The 19970-nt window shown below is 35.7% G+C and overlaps 1 protein-coding gene across 2 annotated transcripts in view; it reads left to right on the top strand.

Moving 5' to 3' along the window:
* The window catches only part of LOC147074394 (heterogeneous nuclear ribonucleoprotein K homolog), a 210327-nt gene that overhangs the window by 116668 nt on the left and 73689 nt on the right, over window positions 1–19970 (top strand). For both annotated transcript variants that reach the window (XM_085943661.1, XM_085943662.1), the window contains 2 exons: window positions 14842–15055; window positions 19665–19721. In XM_085943661.1, coding sequence (XP_085799787.1) covers window positions 14903–15055; window positions 19665–19721 — 210 coding nt within the window. In that variant the 5' untranslated portion in view covers window positions 14842–14902. The remainder of the gene's footprint in view (window positions 1–14841; window positions 15056–19664; window positions 19722–19970) is intronic.

The raw sequence follows: 19970 nt of genomic DNA, 5'->3' as shown, positions 1-19970 counted from the left end.
TGTTCTTGGCCACTCAATCCATTTTGTCCATGCTCTTTATCCTTATCAAATACCTATATGGATCCTACATATACTGGGTTTGTTCAGTAACACCTCGATATTACGGACCAATGACGAGTGTCCCTTTTATAATAAAGTAAGTTTTCCTATGTACCTATTCGTCTTCGGATAATATATCCAGATACATTTTGACGTGACGTTAATGTTGTATGTCTAGTCGTTTGCTTTCAATCCTGCTTTGAAAAAGAAACTGTCTAGTTTTGTTGTCAAGTCTTTGGTTTTAGAATAAGGTTGAATTTCGTTATCCGATCTATATAAAAAAAACAAATAATTCGTTTCACTGTAAGTAAGTTTTGCTGTTAATTGTATTTAAAATAATTCATTCCACTCCAAAAAATATTTCTACAAATATGTTAAAACATTATATTATACTTAATGTATTTAAGTGTCGATTCAATCAACGTAGCCTACCAAATCTACTGATTATTTTGATCGTATGTCTTTGGATAAGTTTACCAGCTCGTTAATTATATTATAATTACCAAAATTTGTCAGATTAAAATCCTTTTGAAACATGGCCACCCCAGGTGTGCGGGCCACTCTGAAATCATTTTCCGATCAAACTGTCACATTTGTCATATTCCCTAGCGGGAGATTGATGTGTTTGTCCCGCTTGTATTGTCTCTTTTCGCCCGAATTAAATGTTTTGTGTTTTTTTAGTAACGAGTACTAACTGCTGTCCGACTATCTCCGATCGCCACTTAATCCTGAGTGTTGGTAGTGTTCCGCTGTTGACGCAGGGTGGGCGGAAGGCGGCGGGAGATCAATTTATTTTAAATATGCTCGGAATGTTCTCTGACAGGCCTCGGCCCAGTGGGCGGCTAGAGTTGGCTTTATTTATATTGGATTTATGGATTCGGACACGTGGTTTGTACGAGTACAAGTTTGTTGTCATAATCAACATAATATATACGATGTTTTCAAACCCAAATCCAAGATTCTCCTCTCTTATAAGTGGAATTTGTAATAAAGTGAAGATTTATACTGGTGTCATGTCCCTTGTAACTAACTAACTGTGTATCAATGTAACGTCAGACTGAATAATATTGTGGCTAACTGAACATCATCATATTTTGAAGTATATTTTGTAGGAGACACATGTTACATCTATATCACCGGCGAATACTGTAGGTATATAATATTATGTGGCAAACGCTGAGCAAATAAAAATAATAACAAAAATTCTTCTATATATCGATATACACTAATTTAATAATATAACGGACATAGTGGTGTGTGACAATAATTAGTTCAGATTTATTCGGCTTCACTTGGGTTTATTTTAAATATTATTTTCGTATAGAAATGTTTATTTAATCTATAATTATCTCAGCCATGGCCCCCACATCCTGAAGCGGGCCCCCCTACCTATCGATAAAGTTAAAGGCAGTGTGACTATCTACAGTTGTATATTCCAAATAGTGTTCGAGGTAAAAATTAGGGTATTTTAATAATTTTTAATGCACCCACTTGAATTATGGAGTTATCGAATATTGACAAAAATTAATCAAAAATTTCATCGCGCAACCACACAATTAAAAATTTTAATTATGGTGTAAGTGAAATAGCGCCGCAGGCGTCATTTTTTACAATTAGTGCAATTTTGTGATGTGTGTTTTCTCTCTTGGATGGTCAATTCGCCAGGTCGGGCCCCCATTAAGGCTGGGCTCCCAGGCTAGAGCCCTGTCAGCCCCCCCCCTTGTGGGGGCCATGATCTCAGGTCTTGTGGATTGAATTTTCCATAAATTCGACTTATCGTACTATTACTATGTACTTACTTGCATATTTTATTAATTATTGTAATATACATCTTCAGTTTATACTTTCAACCTTGGCATTTATATACTTACCTCATTTATGAAAGCATAAAACGACTTACATATCATTATTACTTAATACTATATTGTTATTAAAAATATGAAAAAAATTATGAAAAGGTATCCATACTGCATCAAGGGTTCTGGTTTTAATTATAACTATGTATATATGAAAACTATCAATCACCCCTCATTAATAATTAATCACTTACAAATTGTTGATTGTGAGTGCTTGATACAATATAATATAAACCTACAAAGCTATCATTTGAATTTGACTTGAGTTAGCAATATAATTCCAATTAACAAGATTAATTAAAAATAAATTAGATGCACACCGAGATTTAGGATTTAGTACATACCTACCAGTTGCGCGCAGTGATTTTTGTTTTTAGGGATGCAATTTGAAATATATATATAAGTAGGTACCTACTATTTGCTAGAAATTAATATTATACTTAATATATTGTGTAACTAATTCGATCGGTGACCGGGCAAAACAGAACATGACAAAACAGAACACAACAAAACAGAACACGACAAAACAGAACAAGACAAAACAGAAAAGCCAGGGGAAAAATGAAACATTATTTTTTTTGTGGAATCTATTTATTAATTAAATTTTAAACGAAATACATATACTTATATATAAATATTAAAAAAAAGAACGATTTTTAAGTGAAATCGTCAAGGTATACCTATACCTAGTATACTATAATAGGTAATACCGTTATTTTGAAAATAATGCATTTTTTTATATATAGAGTATATAAAATTGTATAATGTAATCACTGCATGTTGGCCATTTGGCGTAAATACCTCAATTTACCTGTTTGATTTTGGTAACCATGCACACTATTGCTACTCGATTACTAAGTGTCTCATACTTTTTCTTTATAACTTCAAGGCGACCTGTATGAGTACTAGCTAATAATAATCGGGGTGCCGGACGAAATCAAAAATCACGAAAAAAATGTTTGTAGAAAAAATGGGTTTTTGTCTCTCCTGTGAAAAATTGCGCAACCTCAACACTTATTTTGAATTGTGCATATTTTACAAGACAAAAAAATCATAAATTTTGTAAAATTTGCGCAATTTTTTACATGAGACAAAAAAGCATTTTTTTATCTCTTATTTTTCGGGATTTCGACCCAAACCCATCCTAAGCTTGCCGGCAACACCGAGTTAAGTTTATTTGAGGCTTTCTAGCGATTAGTAATGCAGAAATTAGGTATATAATTTGATTTATTATGGCGTATTCTCTAATAAAATCTCTAATAAAACTTCTAATAAAATAAAATCTAATAAAATCTCTGCTATTAAAAATCTATCAACATAATAGAGATGGGACAATTTCAATATTAAATTTATATTTTTCCTGAAAGGTCATAGTTATATTTATCGTTGTTCTGTTTTGTCACTGTTCTGTTTTGTCGTGTTCTATTTTGTCTTGTTCTAACAATATATTTGTAGCAATCATACCACTCAGCATTACTAGGGTAACACACTTGAATATGTTTGTTTTGTTGTCAAAACATAACAATAGAGCGGAAGCGATCGTCAGCATTTCCTCAATCATAACTAGATCAGTAGGGTCTATTATGATTTATTTAATTGTGACAATGTCTCTTGTAATATATGGACTGCATTTGTATAAATGTCAAGAACAATCCATAAATCCTCAGTTACTCATCGAGTCCGGTCATTTGACAGTCATCTCTCGAGCGTAGACTCCAAAGCTCGTGCCGATCAACATCATTACTGGATCGCGGCTCGGTCTGAACACCTAGCCCACCGCGATTTGTACCGTTATCTCAAATAAACATCTATATCCATCTACTACTGCTGCCTTTATCACGACTCATCATCCCCAAATATTCATAATATTATAGAATGTCAATATTAACAATAAATCAAGAAATTCACAAGAAATGTATAAATTATAGATACATTCAAAGTGGTACGTTAAAATTTTCCATAAAATTGTACAATAAATGCATAATGTTATATTATCCTTAGTAATTTATCGAATGTTTCTGGGGTTGCTCCGCATCTACAGCCTCTACGCACCGCACGCCACTGGAACATATAAATATGTAGTTGTTTAATATTAGTTGCATAAACTGAACGTTAATTAATTGCTAGCTGCATTCCTCCTCATAAAGTCACGATCATGCCTTACATATAATTATTTGTTATTTGTTTGACATCCTTTTAATAAAAAAAAGATGCTTGAGAAATACTATTATTAATTCCTTTTAGTAGAGGTGACCTTGTACCTACTTCTCTATTTGCAATACATCGCCTATTGACTCAGTATACCGTTGATTCATACTATACGGAGGTAGGGTGTCAAAACGTCATAGTTTTTTTGACGTTTGTCACTTTTAATTAAGTTGTAAATCTTCGTTTGGGCACTCTGTAGAATCCCTCGTTTTTTAAGAGTGATATTTGTGGTTTAAACATATTTTTTGATTTATATTGAATGCGACAAAGCGATACCCATTGACTTTTCTGAGCGACACCAGAAAATTAATACGGTAAACTAATTTTAGACTTCCTCTCAAACTAAAATATGAGCTCGACTTGTTAACTTATCATTTACTTAGTAGAATTCCATTTCACAAACAGTATGCTAGGTATAATTTATTTACAATCTATAATACTAGAGAAGATTACCAGGAGGCTGTCAACACTAATATTATAAGCATGGCAATATGAGTTAGTAATATTCATAGCTAAAAAACGTGTCGATTTGAGCATCAATATTGATTGGTATTATGTGTTTATTTCGATAAAATCGGAGTATTTTACGTGAGTTTCACGTGTGAGCGATTTTGATATAAGTACGTGACTTAACGATTAAATGCAGCGCGCATGCGAGGGATGCAACGTGGGTGTTCTATTTATGCGATCGCGCAACAAAGAAGCAAACTCTTTTGCAAATTTACGTGCGTCAGAGACAGCTTATGCGTTACAGACGACTGACAGATAAATCAAGACATACAATGTCGATGATCTAACATTGACACCTCGTATCTGACAATCAATATTTTGAGAGGAGTTAAAATGTTATTCAAAAACTATTAAATTAAATTAAATAAAAACAAAAATTTATTTAATCTGATTGATACGAGGTGCCAATGTTAGATGTCGATGTAATAAAGTAGCACTTAAATGGTGTTAACTGTCAAGTGTGAATAGACGCATAGTTGTTGGTAATTTTCGGCCTGATTGGTATTGTACAGATTGCTTAATTGGCAAAGCGCGCAGGGTTGGGAATCCGATGGATGCAGGTTCGAGTCCCGCTCAAATTATGTATGTTAAAAATGTTTTCGTTATTGCCTTTCGAAACTCTACATGCTCTGATGAGGAAGACGTCGTCAGAATCATCAATACCCAACGTCTGCGATGTGCTGACCACGTGACACGAATGGATGAACAAAGTTAGACGATTTGCCCTTCGTTTAATGCCTGAAGAACAACGTAGGGCGGCTTTGACTTTGATGACCTACAAAGAGAATAAAAATGATCGATTGGAGAATGGAGTTGATAAGTGTGATTGATGGTTATTACCTACTCCCCACTAGGTAGCCAGAAGGAAGAAAGTGACTTACAATATAATTATATACACATAGATAACATGTTTTTTAGTTTTGTAGTTGCTATTATGGACACCCTACTCGCGCCGTGAATAATTCCTCCGATCCGGTGCATTTTAATGTTGCAAGCTTGTTGCATTTTTCGTCCTTCACAATGGCGGTGTTTGGGCGCGCATGGGTGTGAATGGTTTATTTATGATTTCTGCGTAGGATCCATCATCCTCGTGTGTAGTGTAACAAAGAGGAGTCCGCAGATATTGTCTGACGTCGGCATCAGCTGGGCGCGATGCAATATAAATTGCATTTTCTGTCGTTGTGTCAGCCGCGCAAGAAGTTTGTTACGGTACTGAATGCATGAATACACCGTCATTTGATAGTTTGATCTTGTTTTCTTTCGCATTGTGTTTTATTTGTTTGACCAGTGGTTTTACTCTTACGGGTATGTACTAAACTTACATATACTATAGCATTAGTCTAAATTCATAAGTCCTGGATCAATCACTTCTGGAAAAGAGCCACTGCATTGTTCCGTACGTCCGCAAATCTATTTCGTCGATAGGTTTCTTTTGATTACCACTGAATTACTAGATTTGTCCGGCGATGATCGCTTCTTCGAACAGTATATTAAAATAAATTGAAAGCTCATTTTTTATAAATTTAAACCAGCCTACACTTCTACTCCCCCCACACAGTTTCATTAATAAAGTAATATACTCTTTACCCATATAGGTAGTAGGTATATATGACTAGAGATTCCAATCCCGGGATCCCGGGACCCCGAGCTATTTTCGATACCTATGAATCCCGGGATTGATAAACAAAATTGATGTTTTTATCATTTTTTATGGAAAATAAAATAAAAGCGAAAATATAACAGAAAAAATACTTTTAATAAAAAATAACTACATTAGAAATAAACTGAGTTTGAATGAAGTTTGATTTATACCCATGTGTAGGTTGCCGATTCGTTTTATTTTTTTACATAATTTATTAAAAATGGAAAGATTGGAAAAAACAATGCTTCGCACTTTTAACAAAGTAATTCCACCATGCTATCATACGTTTTACGGCAGTTTCATATTTGGCTGACTAATTAGATTTATGAAGCGGAAAGGCCATAAGTACGCCATGGTTATTTGCTTTACTATTTTAAATGTCGCTAATCAATTCATTAAGTCTTTACTATCAGAAACAGCAATCTCCTATTAAAATCACATTATTATTTATATTACAATATTATTTACTCCATTAAACTTGTGTATTTCCAAGATTGAACGTATACAATATTAACATAATCTTCTCTTAAATAGTCATAAATAGTATAAATTATACCAGATTTATTTTTGACCGATTTTATCAATGTTATTTGTAAATATAAAAATTTTATATTAACAATGGAAAAAAATGACAATCCCGGGATTGTCAAATTGTAATCCCGAAATCCCGGGATCAGAATTTTGACTCGAGATTGGATTCCCTATATATGACTTATCGATACTTTAATCTCAAACGTGTAAACTTCCAAATAGATTAGAAATAGCTTTGAGATAGGTAGGTACCTATATCAATATTTATTGATCCGGGAATGCTAAATGGTTAAACCCGGTTCGATATTAGCTATGCTATCATTCCTATTCATAATATGGAAGTATTATAATTATGAAATTACTAAAATGAAGTTTCTTTAATTTCTAGACGAAACGATACTAATCTAGCCAGTTTTTTTTTATTAATGAATATTTAAAATAAAACCGTATACGTGGCTTCTTAACAATTTTGGCAACCGTTCTTCCATTGTTCGGACAAATTTTCGGTGATTCAAAGAGTTGTCTAAGTAGCTTCTGCATGCCGTTAATATTGTATTGTTTTCCATTTGAATTACGACGCACTTACTATATATAACACCGTTCGAAAGTTCGAATGAACTCCGAAGGCGTTTGTCACAGGCCCGCACCGCAAAAAGTGCATTTCACGAAAGCGGCTAAAAACCACCGAATTCACAATGAATCTATATCTGTATTAGCCTATCGCTAGGCATGTCCAACGCGTCGATCGCAATTGAGTATAAGTGAAAATATAAAATGCATGTGCAGTTGTAGGTATAATATACATAATATTTTTTCATTGAGATTGTGAACGGGAGGCATTAACCTAAGGTCCACTATTATAGTCAGGTCGTGACACGAAACTGTAAACTTCGTTGGTATAGTACCTACTAGTTTATTGGTTGTACTTCGAATGCAATATGAAAATGATGATATTTGCATATTCAAATAAATTGTAAATGGTAATCATTTGAACAGAATATAAATAAATAAAAATCTTCATTTATTGCGAACAGGTTACCGCATTGTGTTCGAACGTAATAATAACTACCACTACCATCGTAATTCGAAATTCAGACCCACGGCATGGATGTAGGTATCGTATTCGTAAACTATTAAAAATGAGGCCTAGTTTCTCCTTACCGTCACGCAGTATACACTTGCACAGTAGGAGGATAGTTTCTCACTGAATGCAATGAGCGCCTAAAAGAAGTCCAATATATTATGATTGTCCTCAGTCAAATATAATGTTTGTTCAAGTTGAAGAATCAGAATAGGTAATATGAACTACACATTCTCATTGCCAGTTTTGATACTAGATCACAGTCTACTTGAAGGTGGCCATGTCTGCTTTCCAATTTGCAGTTATTATTTTCTTTCCACATGCAAAATAAAAGGGTTTTCGGTGTGGAATAAATAAATCAACCAAACTTCTGTCACCCCCCATAGCAACTCTTTGCTTATTTTTGTTTGCAACTATATTTCCTTCATTATACCTAATCATGGAATATCGACTTCAACGACAGTTGGCCGGTGACGATGTATTAAAATTGCTATTTTTATCAAGTTGGGTGGCGGCTGTTCGGTTATCGCACGCGGGCGGCCAAGTGCCGTCTGACGGGCCTGGCCGTCGATAATTTAGTTTTAATTGATTCGTTGCGACTCTGGCTTGCTCGTCTATTTGAATTTTCCGAAATCACCCGCGCCCAATTATTGCAGCTGTGGAAATTTAATTTATCTCTGCATCAATACTGCCTTCCGCCGCGTGCCAAGATATGTCAAACCGAATACTAACATCCGCGGACATATATTTTGCATTACCGGCTTGTTATTCTAATCTGATTTTGTATCCACCGTGGCTTATCAACTCAATGTTCGCATACTTTATGCTTGATGATCAACATTGGGATTAAAACTGTCAATCTATTATGCTTTTTGGAATCCATTGTATACATACGTCGTACTTTCCCTCTATTGTTTTATCCTTTTCTGTGTTCTTGCCCGTTGTCAGTAGAGAATAGAGGTCTCCTCTGTCAATGTTGCCACAGCATAATATTTTACCGTAAATATAAATTACTTTAACGCACCTCTCCCAAAGCACGTTTATTTTGTAAATATTTATGACAATCATTAATACTTTAATTGTAATTATTATCAAACTATGTAGATAATTTGGCACAATACACTCTGCAAACCATTCTGATATAAAGGTCAATCATGCATTTTCAGTTCATTGCATTATAATATCCAATATGATTATTATTATTATTAATAATAAATCCATATCCTTGCTTTTTCATACAAGGTGGTTGTTAGTAATTTTGAACAATCACAAACACGCAGGTTTTGAGAAAGTCACATAAATATTGTGTTCTCACCGGGAATCGAACTCAGAACTCTCGGGTGGAAGACCAGGGCCTTACGCACTGAACCACGAGAGCCGCCAATAATATGATGTTGAAATATTTGTAACGGCACTATGGGGATTCTATAATGAAAAATCCACGGAGTTATAAGGTTAAATATTCTGTAAAACGACGGCAATCTAAAATCACTCATGCAAGTAAAATATGCTGATATTTGAATTTGATTGAACATAATATATGTATATTATATAATTGGCATTTTCCTTACTAATCGGCTGGTTAGTATGGAGAATGAATTACTGCGAGGTTTTTTTGAGCTTGCAATTACTGTTCATGCCTACTGCCTTTTGTTTACAGCATTACGTAATCCGTCGTATTGCAATTTACTCTTATCAATCAATGATTGTTATTCGCCATACCTACCTGCATACCGTGCAATAGATAAGCTCGAGTGCACCTGAAAATCATTATAAAGTGCCTACTTAACTGGGTTTTCCGCTATGGCTTTACCGCAAAAGATAACCGACCGTACCATGCGGAGCAGAGCGATAATACCCTAATCACTGCATTCAAATACAATATAGGTATATAATAATATACTATGTATAACATACGATTATTTTCACTTTTCTTTATGACGCTAACAATAATGGGAAACACATTTTAACAAATGTCATGGACCTGAAGAGAAATGAATGAGGCAATACCGAAGTATATGCCTGATCTCCTAAATCAACGGTGTGTTGATAGTTTTATTCCTCGGTTACCTGTTAATAGCAGCAAACGGGTGCTAATTTGGTTTCAGCATCAATTAATATTGTTTAGTATTCACTCCCGTCGTACAAAACTTTCGAATACGTTTATCCGACCAATATCTACGGCAGCGATTTCCAAACTGGGAGGCGCGGAGTGTTGCAAAGGGAGGCGCGAGAAGTTTAACACAAATGTAGCCACAGGTCTGCAGTTTGCAAATGCATAGTTTATAAAAAGCTTGGGGAACGGGCATAACACACATCACAAATTTACGCTACTTTGTTTCAGGACTATTTCATATTTTAAATATGTGGTTGTGCGTTGCAATTATTTAATGTGATACCTATTGCTATACTTAAATGATAACTCCCGTGTAAAATTTAGGAAACACTACTTCCGAGCACCACACTGCCCTTAACCCCAGCGATAGGTAGATGGGCCCGCCAAAGATGCTGGCCTGGGGCCCATTCAGTATCTGGGGCTCATGATAGAATCTATTTGTCAATGAACGATGATGAATTTGGATTGACAACTATTGAAAAGGAAAAATTGATAGAATTATCATGCGATATTAAAACCCTAGTTCAATTTTGGTTGAGTCTTAGTGAAGAATAATATAATACTTTGTCAAGAAAAGCAATGCAAGTTGTAAGTAAAGTACTGCTACCATTGATTCGTAACGTATTTATGCGAAACGGGATTTTCTGCATTAGCTGCAATGAAATCCAAATATCTGTCGATGCCGTTTAGTAGAAAAAGAGCACTTTCTGCTAATTAACAAGCACATCCATCGGTTGAAAAATAAATTTATTTAAAAATTAATATAATATAGGTACTTAGTACCTTGTTTATTTTTATATTTTTTTTTTCATTTTTGTATTAGTACATGTTTGGCTATTTAAAAGGATGTCTGTATTATTTACTGAAATTAAAGGGGGGGGGGGGGGGCGCCAAGATTAGATTTTTTTAAAAGGGAGGCGTAGTAACATTAAGTTTGGAAACCACTGATCTACGGTGTAGACAAAGATGCTGCCTGAACCTGTAGCTCTACAATATCTTATCATATCCGAATAGAATGTAAATATATCTCAATTTGTTAACTTTGGTAGACAACAATGAGTCGGCCATGTAGTAAGCAATAATGGACAGTGAAACAACCGCCGAAGGGCACACTGGATAGCAGATCGGAGAGTCATAAATCGATTGACAGGCCTAATCATCGGTGTTTCACATGAACGACACTGGCCTAGAATGGTGGGAGATGGACTAAGTTTTTGACGAAGTCTATGACCCTCTAGGTTATTAAATCACTTATGATTAAAAGACATTGGACGACTCAATAGTAAAACACACAAAATCTCAATAGATATTTTGATCGATACAATTTAAAAAAAATCAAAACCGGCTTTGCATGTCACCTTGAACTCTGAGAGGGACATTGTTAACTTTAATTAATATGCAGTCTTTTCACATGCGGCCCTCTATTCCATCTACTTCTGTGCAGACTATGGACTATGTGGAAAAATTTTAACAATAGCATAATAATGAAATGGATACCTAGATTAGGTTTTCAGTGATATTCAGCTAACTACGCAGCGTACATAATATGATTAGTTATAATTTAGAATTGAAACAACGTTTTCTTTCCAATGGATTTATCGCGTAGTTGCAGTATTTGGTATTTTATGAATTAAGAGCATACATAAGTGATACGGCAAATAATTTTCAACAATAGGTGGGACGAAATTTCGCACTCGTCGCTAATCGGCGAGAGGCAATGGAAGTGTGACCACGTCAATTTGTTTTGTGATGGCGTCGGAGGAATATATTATTAGATCGTGTAAATATGACTAAAAACGTTACGCATGTACTCGAAAAAGAAAACATGTTAATGAATATATTATTATTAATAATAATATATTAACATAACATTAAATGGACGCATGTTGAATTTTTATGACAAATTTTGTTTCATTCGGCACGCGTCATTTGCACAATCCGCGCGTCGCATAGTAACGATCTTCTTAGACCATGCTTCAGCTGAAGTATAACCTTAAAAATGCATCAATTTAATCACAATAGTATAAGAATACAAAGTGTCATGAAAAATAATTTGTGAGTAGTTTATTCGTTTATTGTATAGGTACCTACTATCTCTTGTGTAAAAGTACATGTTTACAATATACATTCACCAATAAGCATATCTAATAGGTATATCGGCTTCCTGTAGGGATAAGTTTGGTTTCTAAGTTCCGAATTTCGAAAATATCCAGTACCTTCATAATGTTATCATTTATTATTTTTATTTTGAAAGATCGTTATAAATCATTTCAATTTTCGAAGAGGATTTCTTGTTTTTACGTTTTCTTTGTTCCGATCGTGTCTAGTCAATGCTATTTCCGGTCGCACGATCACATTATTGTTATATTCCGTTGAATCCGTCGAATTTCGCAGATATTTGTATAAGTGTGTAGGTACGCATAGTTTTGTCATTGGCAAACATTGATCCGGCGGGGTATTTCGGTCACGAAACATAACGTGCACATTATCGTTTCCCCCAGGTTACTTACTCCTGGTGGCCATATATTACGCCAAACGACCCTCTCGGTTTGCCCTACTATCGACGAATCCCTACAAATTTAAAAGTAATCCTACATCGGGACTATCAAAAAAGAAAACGTTATCTTTAAAAAAATATTCTGCCTAAATTTGTGGCTTGTCCACACGGACGAATCGATAGACTGGATTATGAGCATAGTAGTAAAGTAAACCAATGATTCCTTCTTTTGGTGCCGGTCTGTATCATAGGTATAAACATCTTTTACCTATATTTAAACTGGCTTTATTAGAAGGTAATATTATAATATATTATGTTTTAGACAATAACTTGTCAATAGTCTGATTTGATGCAGTGATTGAATGCAGTCGTTTCGTCCTAGTCCAAGGTTGAGTTAAAGAATTGAAAAGCTGTTTTGATTCTATATGATGTAAACTTAATTAATACTACCCATGGCATTGCCAGACATTGATAAGAAAAGTGGATACCTATACAACAATACCTATAAAAGAAGTTTGATACGATGCCCAGTCGATTGGATTGATAAGAACAATGCGATAAAACAAATCTTTATCAGATGCATTGCCAGCCATTCATTATTCATGCTTATGAATATTTGATAAGCATACAAGGATAGGCTCAAAGTTGCGGGGCGATAACATGACTAACATGCAGTACACCTCCCTATCCTTGACCAGTCGAGATACTTACGGAGGTTGCGTAGCCAAAAAAAAATTCTACCTACGTTTTTGCTGCCCTCTACTTCGCCCTCTTGTCATAGAGGAAAGTATTATAAGGCTTTATTGGTTCGTTTTAAACAACAAACGAACAAACTGAATGCATTGAGCGCATCGACAAGAATGTTGACAAGTGGCACTGCCACCGGGTATTATTTCCTAGTAATATATAGATAGAGTACGTAAGACCAGTATTTTAATTTTCAAACACATCTGGTGTAATATCCCGGAGAAGTTTTAAGCTGTTTGCGGTATCGAAAAACGCTAGATTTTAACACCATACGCCAGGTGAAAATTTTGCAAGCGCTAAATTTGCTACGCTGGTTATAACTGAACTCGCTGTCGACTGAAAATATAAATACGTCGAATTTAATATTATAGTATTGTCTAAACATCTAAAGTCTAAAGGTTATGTCACTGATCGTCTTCACTGTTTGATTGTATTTTCCAAATAAATCATTGCATCACTTAATATTTGTATGTTACCATTTGCTTATGTGCTGCAATGGTATATTTTGTGAGAGTGCTTTACCTGGTCAGAAAGTAGAATCGGGTCATTCGATGTAACACAGCCATTACGTAAACGTAACGCGAAAATAAAGAATAAAGCAACACTGACGTGATGCCCTTTATTTCTTGCCGTGCTTACACCGACGGCTCGCCTTTCACGTGATCGAATGATCGATGCCTTGACGTTGGTACATAATTTAAAAAAAAGAATGATTTATTCAAGTTGCTGCAAATTTAACAATATTTTATTCAATCAATGTTTGATAATATTTCATCTTATAACAATGGAATGGTAATTTTTTCAATCGTTAATTTTCGAATGTATATTTTTTCTGCATCCGTGTGAGATCCTCCTAATCTTTCCAGTCCCACGCCTTGGCCGTTGTTATGACTATGTCTTTGGCTTCCCCAATTCGCTTCGCCAATGGTACTAGGTACATGTGAACGCAGTAAGGGGGCAGACTATCACGTGTTCCGTGGTTTCCTTAGCGCTAGCGCTATATTTGCAAATTTGTGTGACTATTGGAATATCCCCAATTCCTCGGTTACGTGTAAATTGTACGTATTATATTTCACCGTAGCACAGTTCGCCGTGAGCTTTCTTATACTATACGGTCATCTCTATTTTCATAGCCGATTTTGGCAAAATTCATGATTTCAAGAATGAAAACCTAACCTAGCAAATAATCCAGTACCTACATATATCGGCTATTTTCCAAATTTGTTTGCCGCTGGGTTCCTGTACACCGACAAGATCCGTGTTTTATTTAGACTTGAATTTTACCTCAGTACTATACGACCCAGAGGGCTTGGACGGTCTTTAATATACGGCCATATATTTCCGATACAACATTTCACGGTGAAGTGTGATACGGCAAAATGCATACGTACAAATTTCCGGACACGCAATTTCTCATATTGTCAATAGTCCTGATTTCTCCGGTTCGAATGGAGTATATCATCCGCCAAATGGCGGATAAACGTGTGAAATTTTTCATCTGTCATCAACGGAAGCCTGTGGCTTGTGTGGTACCATCTCTCGTATTTTCGGCGCATATTATCGTTTCTATACCTTAGCATAATTTTGCTATAATATTTTTTCTTTTCATTCTAGCTGGATACATTTGAAGCAGAGACTTGCACCTTATCGTCCCAGCACTCACCGGTAATCAAGAATGAAACGCGACGCGTATGAGAACTCTTCAGGAGGTGGTGGTGGTGGAGGAGGTGGAAATGGAGGAAACGGTGGAAACGGAGGAAATGGAGGAGGCCCACAGAAGCGCCAGCGCCGTGGAGAGGTCGAAGTTCGACTTCTTATTCCCAGCAAGGTTCGTTGAATGAAATCTCTACCAAATTAGTATTGTCTTTATTCATTTTGTCAGGATGGTAAGTTTGACAATATCGATATCATTTTTGTCAGCTAGTTTTCGACAGATTCCTAGATATACCTAGCTGATGTTATTGCTTTTGCTAAATTGTGTAAGGCTGACTCCAATTTGTAACGTAATAATACAAGTCAATGTGGATTCATTCAAGAAGTCTTATCCTGCATGATATTGTACATAAATTTATTTTTAATTTAGACCCAAAACGCCCGTCTGCATCGTATCTTTAGGCTGTAAAAATAATGTTCATAGGTCCAAATATGGCATTTAAAAAAATATTATCTCATACTAATACATAATTTGTTCATTTCGCCTCTAATTTTCGAATCTTTCAAATTTGATTATCTCAAAACACACTAAAACTGCGTTTTTTCTTCGTCGGGTCTTCATGACAGAATCTGGCAGCCTTCTCCGCGGCTTGCTACATTCCTCTCAGTATTCCACAGCACGTAGGGCCTGTATCAGTGAAAACCCCTTGGCATTATTGATTTGATCTGCTTATCTCGTCCTCTCCGATATTCGCTCTGAGTAAATATCACGAGTTTTACCATATTATCATCCTTCATGCGGGTTATAATACCTATTCTACACTGACCCATCGCAATATTCTATTCCATAATAATATCTCTGGCTTTATTCTCACTATATTAAATTCATTTATTTCCGCTCTATTCGATTGCGGCACAGCAGTGAGGTTAACTATCAGTGAACTCTCTCGAGAACTTTGGTTAGAAAGCGGTAACCATGTGACCCGTATGATACCATCTTTTTTAACCTCTACGTATTTTGAAGCATGTAAACATTGTAATAGATATGTATCGGTACCTAACCGGTTTTATTAAACTTATTGAAATAAAGTCTTTCTGCATTGTTATCGTTCCATTTTCCCGCTGATGTCGCTGTCTTCACTGGTGGCGTCATGATTAACGTAACCATTTATCTTTTTCTTAAATAAGAGAAAAGACCCTTTCTACCGGTGCCTTTCTATCGATTATTTGATTTTTCGCGCCTTTTTTGGAAATTGTTGCCGTGGGTTGCTCTCTTTTTGAAAACGGGACATCTCGGCGTTCCGAAGCTAAGCTGTGCTTGATTTGGGTCAACGGGATAGGCTGCCTAAAAACGGGACGTATGGTCACGTTAGTCATGATTGACATTACCTACATCAATCTAGTGATCAGCGATACCTTTTGTAATACAGAAATTCTCTATCTTCAAGAGTCTCACCAGCTAGCTGCTGGGAATCCCAGCTAACTTCTGTCCCTATTTTCTTTACCACAGTGGCGACGACTTCATACTATGCGATTATTTATACTTTATAGTGTACATTCTTAATAAAATTATATCAGTTCGCTTTAGTCATACTTGACAGATACACGATTTCGCCAATCCTGTGAACAAACAAGAGTAATAATTACTTTAATCCTCTTAATGCATTATTATGTATCTACATTTATATTTAAACCATTCAAAATGTCAGGATGTTGTCCTTATTTGTGTCGTTGAGTATCCATAACTTCACTACTCCGATGACGTATTAATTCCAGTTAGCTTGTGGCGAACGCAGGGTAACACATCCTGTAAATAAATTGTCCGTGGTGTTTAATTTTCCGTTTTCTTCGTATTGTCGGGTCTCCGATGGCAATTTTCTATCCGGAAGATAATTGGGTCTCCGATGGCAATTTTCTATCCGGAAGATAATTTTCCTCAGTTTCTACAGTCTCATTGACATGGCATTTTAGCGGACATGTCTTGTATGACAATGTGTCTTCAATGCATTGCGTTTCGTCACACTTGCAGGATTATTCTTGCAGGAAAATCCGTATTTCTCCATATTGGCTGGAATGCACCCCAATATGATTCTCAGTATAGTGCTTTCCATGTCCGGTACTTGTGAATGGTTCAGGGAGGGACACTCTGCTGGCATTACCCATTCTTAGAGACCCTCGATGCCTTGAATCGTTTCACATGTGGGCAGTCGGTTCCCTTTCGGAGGTTTAAAGGCCATCCATTGACTGAAACCGAATGTAGTTTTGAACTAGAAGCGTCTGACCGTATCCGTTTACATATGTATACATAGTGAAAATATATTTCCATGAACACAAATCATAAGAATGTTGCCGTTAAGCTTCTCGTGAATTTAATTTTAGCCTTTATTTGGTACTAAATCTTTAACGTTATTCTTTATAATGGAACGCTCATAATCAGTTCTCTCATTTACGCAAACTAGATTAATGTCTTGGTATAATAATTATTTATCTATTTCTAAAAAAGATATCACTCCGTTCGTTCCATTCTCTTTTTTATTTTGTCTGTCTTGCCAATAATAATAATGGAGACAAATCGTATTTCTAATTTCGTGAATACTTCACAAGAAAGAGTAACCAAGTGCACGCTGGCCGGTATTATTAGCCCTCTGAGTCAGCCAGCTTGGGATACTACATGCATTCGATTTTCGGCGCAACTTGGCTCGTCGAAATGATTTTAAATAATTATTATTTTCTTTCAATGAATCACGGCTGCATGATTTTTACGTAGTAACTCGTCATTGTTAGTGGGCGATCGTTGTACTATCTCTTTTGTATATTTAAGCAGGATTATCAGAAATTCTGTCCACGATAACTATTAGGTACATACGATACACTAGTAATAGATTTATCCCAATGTCGGGAATGTGTTGAAATTGGATTGACAATCCAAATTTGATATTTGGTTGGTGGTCGTCATTTGTTTTCCCGAAAGGATTATTCTATATTTGTGAATTTTCCGCGGTAAGTAAATCCTACGAATTCTGAAATTGAATCTCAAAGAACTGATTTCATCGATGGATTTGTATATAAATTCGCGATTTAAAAAATAAGAACGTATGTAGGTGTTTTAAACAAATCTGATTGATGAAAATCCGTCATGTAAACATGATCAATTATTCAAAATTTAGCCGCAAATATTATAGATTATCATGTATTACTAGTAATTGCTGATATTATTGAAGAGATTAAAATTACCTAGTTCCAAAAATATTTCAATAGTTTGACTTGAATTTATTTCTTTTATCGTTTAACTCTCAATTATTTGTTGTTGATAGTTGAATACCTACATATAGTTGTTACATTTTATAATTCTCGTTTGGTTTTAATGTGCTGTTTTTCATGCAACTAATTGTCAAATTCGAAATTCGCTCCACTTCACTTGGTCCATCGCCACATCTCACAAGTCACAACCTCTCGACATGCAAACCACGCAGAGCGCAAATTGATCTTGTAGTATCGAAGGGTTGCGTAAGATCGACTACGACGACGTTCAACGGCGAGTAAAAAAAGCAACAAATACCTTGAATTAATATTGACATCGGTACTCAACATGGTTCTTGTTTGTTGCGATCAGCCACCCGCTATCGATCCGCTTGCTAAGGGGGATGTCTCACCCTCAAGGGGTTGGTTGTTTTCCTTTTTAAATAGTGCGATCGGGGAAATTCGGCGATGCGGCCCGGTAGTCCCAGACACGGAAAAGCCATTGTGTCGGAATACATTGCGGCTGGCTGACTTTGATATACAATACCTATGCTTTATAAAGGCGTAGGTTATATTCTGGAGGTACTGCCATTAATTAGCGATCCGCTGGTAACGTAACACGCGATATCTTCTTTTTTTTTGTAGATGTTGGTTTTTCTCACGCGAATATTTTGTATAATTTTATTGGAAATAGAACTCAGGAATATTTTAGTAAGCTCTAGGTCATGGGAAGCTAAGATTTTTATGCTTAGGTACCGAAAAGAATATTTTTAAAATCAGGAACCGCATTAGCTTCGCGCCTTTTCCCTAAAAAAGGTGTCCATCTAAAATCCAAGTCAACATCCTTTTTAGCTTTCCTAAGATTAATTATAGACACTACACAAAATATTTTCTAATTCACTACCTGCAGAATTTCCCTAATTAGTCTTGGTGTTAGCCTTAGCCCCTGGTAGTCATGATATTGGCTTAAATACCGACATGGCTATCGACTAATATAATTAATATTATCATTTTGTAAAATGAAATTCTCCGGAGTAAAATTCCTACGCAATTATATTGTTAAGTAGTATTTTATACATATGTTTTTTACACCTTATTAATATTATATCTACCTATTAGAAAAACAATATTTGTACCTACCGGATGGGACTTGAACCCGCAGCCATCGTAATCCGGGCGCCGTGCTCTACCGCTTAAGCTACCCACTAACCACGACGACATTATATTATCTAACTGAGGTGTTTTTTCTTCTTTATAATATTTTGATTCTAGGTGTTAATAATTTCTTGGTAGGTACTAAACCTTGATTCATAGAAAACGTCATGTACCTACCTACTCTCTAAATTTTAGTTTGAATGTCCATGCACTTATTTGGTTTTAAATATAATATATACTTACACACATATATTTAAAGTTAGAATTACATTGCTGATGAAGTATGTCGTTCCATGTCTTCGTTGAATTTATCTAAATGGTCAAACATTTCTGTGAATATCATAAGATAAACAATTTACGGCTGTTGACATGTTTGTTTCTGTTCGCAGGTCGCCGGCTCAATCATCGGCAAGGGAGGCTCCAAGATCACCAGCCTGCGCAGCACGGTCAGTATATAGCCCTCTCCAGCCTACCCTTATCCACCCCCACCCCCTACTCTACATACCCTCTTCGATACTCTCGAAAATAACAAGCCAACCGACCCCACCACCCATACCCCCAAGCCCAATCTACAAACTGAATAATTTCGCCCTGTGAGCTTCTTCAAAATATGTTATTTACCACTCAAATTATTATGACATTGGAATTATCTATTACATTTTTTTTTATTTCAACGTAACCGCTTAACACCGGCC

Source organism: Rhyacophila brunnea, unplaced genomic scaffold (assembly GCF_057557595.1).
Source record: "Rhyacophila brunnea isolate RB1 unplaced genomic scaffold, BYU_Rbru_1.0 scaffold_16, whole genome shotgun sequence".
Lineage (NCBI taxonomy): Eukaryota > Metazoa > Arthropoda > Insecta > Trichoptera > Rhyacophilidae > Rhyacophila > Rhyacophila brunnea.
The sequence above is the reverse complement of the archived record's forward strand: the minus strand, read 5'-3'. Positions and strand labels throughout refer to the sequence as shown.